Raw genomic sequence first — 6,219 nt, forward strand, 5'->3', positions numbered from 1 at the left:
ATGCTGTATATTTCGCAGCAAGCCTTCAGTTTAAGAAGACGTGCATAGTCACACACAGCTCTAGACGCCCTGTGTCCCCTTAGGAGAGGCAAACACACAGCACGCTAACCTATAACCTACAGAGAAAAAAAAAATTGTTTTTTCCTTCTTTGTTTCTACCTTCAGAAGAACACCCATAATTTTACAGTTAGCTACTTTTATTCTGCTTCTTTGAGTTGACCCATTTGCATCCCTCAGATTTGAAAATCTTTCTGATAACCACGCTGTGGACTAACAAGCACCAAAAAGAAAAAAAAAAAAAAATCACACTCACTTCCTAAATTAATCACCAGAGAATTTCAACCCACTGCTCCTGCATACGATTCTAAAAAAGAAGCTTTACTTTTTCCGGTCATAATTCACGTGGTACAGCAGCATCCTTCCCACCGAGCTTCAACCAAGGTAAATACTGGGCACAGCTACTACAAAGACAGAACCCCCTTGGACAGTGGACCACGGCTGAGGTTGGCACACTCTAAGAAGTGTGAACAGCTAGCCTGGCGCCCACCGCTTTCCCTCAGAGAGCTAAACCGACGAGCGGAGAGCTCGCGTCCATTTCATTGTAGGTGGCCAGGAAAGTGTACAGACTCACTCAGAGACCCTGGAACAGAAAAACGGAGGCACGCTCAGTGCCCGAACCAGCCCCGCATCCGACTAAAAGCCAGCCACGCAGGGCATGAAGGTCGCTCCACTTACCCGGCATAGCGGTTGTTGTAAAGGCGGCTGTGCCCTGGTTGCAGGATCTTCAAAAAGAGCAGGCAAAGAGGCAGAGAAGCCGCTGTCTGGCTCCTGGGCTTCCCGAGGAACTTCATAGCGTTACAGAGAGGAGCTGGAAGTTAGTTACAGCAGCCACGGGAGGCTGGAGGTGGCTCGCGGCACCCCCTCCACGCACACGCGCTCAGGGGCTCTGGGAGGGGGTGGGGGAAGAGGGTTGGGAGTGAGCAAAATGTGACACTTCTTTCCAGACACAGGAGAAAAAAAAAGTTTAAGCAGCAGAGGAAGGAAAGTTGCTTTAAGACTTGGTCTTGGGACGAGAAGCAGCAGCTCACACAGCCCAGCCCGGCAGCTGAGCCCTCTCCTTGGCCAGCCTGCCCTGCAAGGGGCTGGGCTCCCCCGTGCTGACTCACGGCAGGGGTTCGCTGGGTGCTGCTTCCTTGGCTAACTCCTGCTTTTCGTTTTTTATTTTTTTTTGGTGGGGAGGCTTTGCTTCTCAACTTTAGTCTCCTAACTTTTTGGGACAACCTTTCTCCTATTACCTTCTATAGCAGAGGACCCTAACCTGATTGCAAAGGATTGATTTATTTGAGGATGAGCTAAACACACAGGCATGGAACATTCAGACTTAAGGTTTTGATCTATCATGATGAATTTCTATGGAGATTCCACATCCTGAAATGCACAGTGAAGAGTCTTGACGGATGCAGGGGTAAGCTGGGGGTTCCTGGATGTGAACAGCTAGTCTCGGTCCCCACGTACCTGTACCATCCTGGGGCCACCACCTCTCTGGGGTTCAGGGGACTGTAGCAGCCAACCCATGAAAGCAGCGCCCAGACCTGCGGCTGTCAGAGGGGCCCGTGGGGAACAGCAGGCCTCCATGTGCTTTGCCACCTTTGCTGCACATTTGGAACCACTTAGGGAGCCAGACCATTTACATCAGAATTCTGGGGGCGGGATTGGTAGGGTAGCAGCTCCTCAGGTGTTCCAAAGTTCAGCCACCCCGCTGGTCTCAAGCAGGCCTCTTGGACTATAACCTGCATGCAGATCACCTGGGGAGCTTGTTAAAATGCAGCTTCCCACGCAGTAGGTTGGGGCTGCAGCTTGAGAGTCTGCATTTCTGGCAAGCTTGAGGGTGCTGCTCACGCTGCTGGTCCTTGGGCCTTTGAATAGCGAGGCTTTGCTTTAGCATGAGGTCTGCTTTTTCTTCTCTCTCTCAAAAGCAGGGTTGGAGCAAACCATTTCCCCTCGTTTTCCCCATGTCGGTGTGGAAGAAAGCTTTTTTGCATCCAGTTGCTACCACCTAAACACCAAAACACCCACTGGGGGCATGTGCTTTGCTCTCGTAAATACGAACAGTGTCACCTCAGGTGCCTGCTGTTACCCCGCACATCTCATCCTGGTCATACTCTGGAAGACAGTGTGAGCCAGCATCTCTCTATCACACTCACTCATACGCTTTTCAAATTTCCCAAAGAGTCATGGCCAAGAAGAACTCCTGTACTCTCCAATGTCATAGCCAGAGCACCGGTGAGAAGCACAGATCTTTCCCCATGTTCCCTACCTGGGGAGCGGAACCAAACAGACAGGAGTCTGGTCCATAACAGCCCAAATAATCTCCATTTGAAATGATTCTCTAAAGTTTTCTTCAGCTTCTCCAGGTTTAGTTTAGTTAATCTCTCCTCCTTGTCCCTGTTCCTAACATCCGTTATGCTCTCTATCACAGAGCATGCGTAGCACATCGAGTTTGAGTATTCGTCTGGTTTTTCCTCACAAGGCTGCCTCCTCTGTGAATGCGGCACTGAAGCCCTTTCGTCTTTGTACACACTTTCTTGTATCTCCCAGAGGGATCACTGAAGGATGATCAACAACGTTTGTTGAGTGAATGATGAACCTGGGGAGGGATTCATTCAACAAGCATTTACTGTGTGTCTTCTGTATCCAGATAGAGCAGGGGTCTTCAACCCTCAGGCCATGGACTGGTACCGGTCTGTGGCCTGTTAGGAACCGGGCTGCACAGCAGGAGGTGAGTGGCAAGCAACCGAGTGAAGCTCTGCGTGTATTTGCAGCCGCTCCCCAGCGCCGGCATCACCGCCTCAGCTCCCCCTCAGATCATCAGGCATTAGATTCTCATGGGAGCACGGGTCCCTAGTGCCAAAAAGGTTAGGGACCTCTATCTGCCAGAGGAAAGGACATCTGGGCGGTAGAGAGTTCTACAAACGCCCTTGAGGACTGGAAGTTTCCAGGTCTGTTGGTTTATGTTGTTGTTTTCTTCCTGACTTCACGGCCTACTGCTTTGGTCTCTGTGCACTGCTGAGGCTGCTCTGCAGGACTCACAGCAAGGCATCCTGGGGCCTTTTTGACGAGGCCAAGAAAGCCTATATAACAGCCAGTGAACTGTTGAAATAAGAGGTTACCGTGTAAATAAAACACTTCATCTCTTTGCATTTCATTAGGTCAGAACAATGTATAAATCTGTCATATTATATCACAGCATTAAACTAGGAATGTTAAGTCTCTGCCTGGGGTTTAAGCTCATCCTCAAATCATTCTGAAGGATTAGATCCAGCGAGCGTGTTCAGCAAAGTCTCTCCAGACCCTGAGACCCAGGTAATAATTTGCTGGACCATCAAATATGCAAGAGACCCTGGCAACATCTTATAACCTTCCTAAAAAATTCAGATCAAAGAGAGATTTTCAAACAATAGAAGCCATTCCTAGCAATCTTCCTCTGCTTTTCTAAGGACCAGGTTATCTGATCAAACTTCTCTTGGAGTAGATAAGCTCCCATAAAATGCGTGATAAATGGAGTCCATTTACCAAGTGGGAGAAGAGAACAGTTTTACAGATGAATTCGAAGATAAAGGACCCGTTTTTAAGGCACCGAGAGGGAGTGAATTATTAAACCAGTTCGAGATTGGGAGATGGGAAGATAAGACTTTCTATTTATTGGCTGTGCCTTTGTCACATGTCAGTGCAAAGGTGAGCTTTACTGAGAGAAATATTACCCTGCAGAGAAAAGAAGGAAATGCAGTCGGGAGAGGAAAACGTCATCCTCCACGTGGGTCCGTTTTGTTGATGATGAGATAATTTTTAATGTCCCTTCTGGATCTGAAAGGCTATGGTATTACGGGGGGAGATTTCACAAGTGTATGAGTGAGAGCCATGTAGATTTATCTGGGTACAGATATCTGGGCGAGAAGGCAAGCGGGTGGCATTGCCCTTCGCCATGCAGGCGACTCCTTCCTCCCCCGCCCCCAGCTGCGTGCCTCACCGCGTTACTAACGTTAATAATGCGCAGGCTCGTTGCCGGTCAGGTCTTTTTTATGGCTTTCCGCCATTGTTTCAACCTGTGAGGAAACAACAAATGTAAAGCCAGGCGACTGCCTCCTGCGGTCTTGGCTGTTCTGTGAAGAATGTTCTGAAGCTTCCTTTAACAAGGCTCGCGAATGATCCCCTCCCAGTCGCCTGCTTCAGCACCATCAGCTGCTCCTTCCTGGCCCTGTCTTTAATCTCTCCTTTGTCAACCATCCATATCTCTGCCATGCTTATCCACAAGCTACTTCTCTTCTTTTTACATTTTTTTTCCCCCCCAGGCTTTTCAAAAGCTCACTTTGAATCCTGGCAATTTGCTTTCCATCCCTACCACCCTTAAAGATCGTGGGTGCTGTCTAAGTGGAGCACCCTTTGCCCTCACCCCACTCCACTTCTGCCTGGTTTCTAAGGCTGTTTGCCTCCTGCTGTTTGAAACTCTCTTCTTTCATGGGGTCAGGGACATTGTCCTCCCCTGTTCCTGTCTTCCCCAGGGTTCTTTCTATTTTCTTTGCCTGCTTAAAAAGAAGATGCTTTATGGGGCTCTTTGTCTGGCCCTCTCCCCTTCTCGATGCACTGTTGTCAGATATGGGCTGGAAGTTTCACGGGGGAGGCTGACTTGAGCTGGCTCCTGAAGGGATGGAAGGATTTGGCTGGATGGAAGGATTTGGCTGGATAGAGATAGGAAGGATGGGTAGAGGTGGCCATTGTTGTCAAGGAGATATTGTAAATTAACCCAGAGGACATGGTCCCTGACTTTGTGACGCTTGGTGCTGGCAAAGGAGCTGGGCAGAGAAACACGTTGTTGCACTCGGTGGTTCCATTCATTATAGGCAAACAAATCACAGATGCTGTGATAGAAATTTAAGGGGCAGCGGATCACATATGTAGGGGGTTCTGAGGCAGCGAACATTTAAACCAAATAGGAGAAGGAGCCAGTCGTACCAGGAAAAGGGTGGTGGTGGTGGCCAGGTGGGACAGAGGGGTAGAGACAAGACCCCTGCAGGCCTGGAGAATAGCGCGTGCCAAGGAATGCAGAGAAGTCCTGTCTTTAAGTCAAGACAGGATAAAGAGTGACTTTCGGGCTCCTCAGTGTGGCATCACGCACGGTCTTGAGGACTTTCATTTTCGTCTTGTCAATATTCTACGTATAGTCTGTATCTTTTCCTTCCTCCGGGTTTGTTTATAATGTTTCCTTGACAATAATGGCCATCTGTGTCCAGCCTTCCTATCCTCTATTCAGCCAAATCCTTCTGACCCTTCAGGACCTAGCTCAAGTCAGTCACTTGGATAAAACTGTTCAGTCCGTTCTATCCCCAATGCTCGCCTTCTCGGAACAGACAGCATTCATTCACGTACACCCTACGTTCTAGTGTGTACTGACACTTAATTCAGTGTTACCTTACGGTAAACTCCACGAGGGCAGGCACTCTATTGTGCGCATCTTTGCATGCCACAGTGTCTGGGGGACGGCTGAGCCCACAGTTGATATCCACTGACAAGGCTGCTCGATTGCCGTTCAGCCTAGTGCTCAGACAACCTTGCAGCTGTTAGGGGAGGCTTTGCCCAGACCGTACCCTTGTCCTTGGCCAGGTCTCTCACAAACAGAGTCTTGCTCACGCAGATGAAAGAGCAATTTGAAGAGCAAGTGTTGTTGCTGCACAAGCCTCTTATTATATTCATAGGCCCTTGTAATTATGTTACGAAGATGTTTTATAGACTCTATAGAGCAAAACCCAAGGATTTTGATGTGGGAAGGTGGGAATGAGGAGTTCTACCACTGATCCCGAGAAGCAGGAGAGACTTCCCCGCCTTCTCCCTCTCTGCTTTTTCTTCTTTCTCTCCCTCCCACTCTCCCTGCCTTCCTGATACGTATCTCCAAGGCTCTTATGAAGAAATAAGGTAGGGGAAACATAGTAGATAAAAATACTTTAAAGATTACTATTTCAAATGACAAAGAAGGATGTTTGTGTTATACCATTTGTGACATTGTTTTAAAATGAGAATTAAGAGAAATTTGAGATAGGTGGAGCATGAGACAGAGATTTAAAAAGTTTGATTAGAATAAAGTTGAAAGCAATATTAAAGAAAATGACTAAAAACTACTTCCCAATTGCTTAAGGCAGTGGAGACGATGGGAAAAGACAAAGCAAT

General features: G+C 48.2%; 1 protein-coding gene across 1 annotated transcript in view; it reads right to left on the bottom strand.

Annotated features, from left to right (window-relative positions):
- Positions 1 to 1,112, bottom strand: part of CPA6 (carboxypeptidase A6) — a 221,922-nt gene extending 220,810 nt beyond the window's left edge. The window contains exon 1 of the mRNA XM_006924017.1: positions 736 to 1,112. Coding sequence (XP_006924079.1) covers positions 736 to 851 — 116 coding nt within the window. The 5' untranslated portion in view covers positions 852 to 1,112. The remainder of the gene's footprint in view (positions 1 to 735) is intronic.
- Positions 1,113 to 6,219: the final 5,107 nt, after the last annotated feature.

The sequence above is a fragment of the Pteropus alecto genome, unplaced genomic scaffold (assembly GCF_000325575.1).
Source record: "Pteropus alecto unplaced genomic scaffold, ASM32557v1 scaffold87, whole genome shotgun sequence".
Lineage (NCBI taxonomy): Eukaryota > Metazoa > Chordata > Mammalia > Chiroptera > Pteropodidae > Pteropus > Pteropus alecto.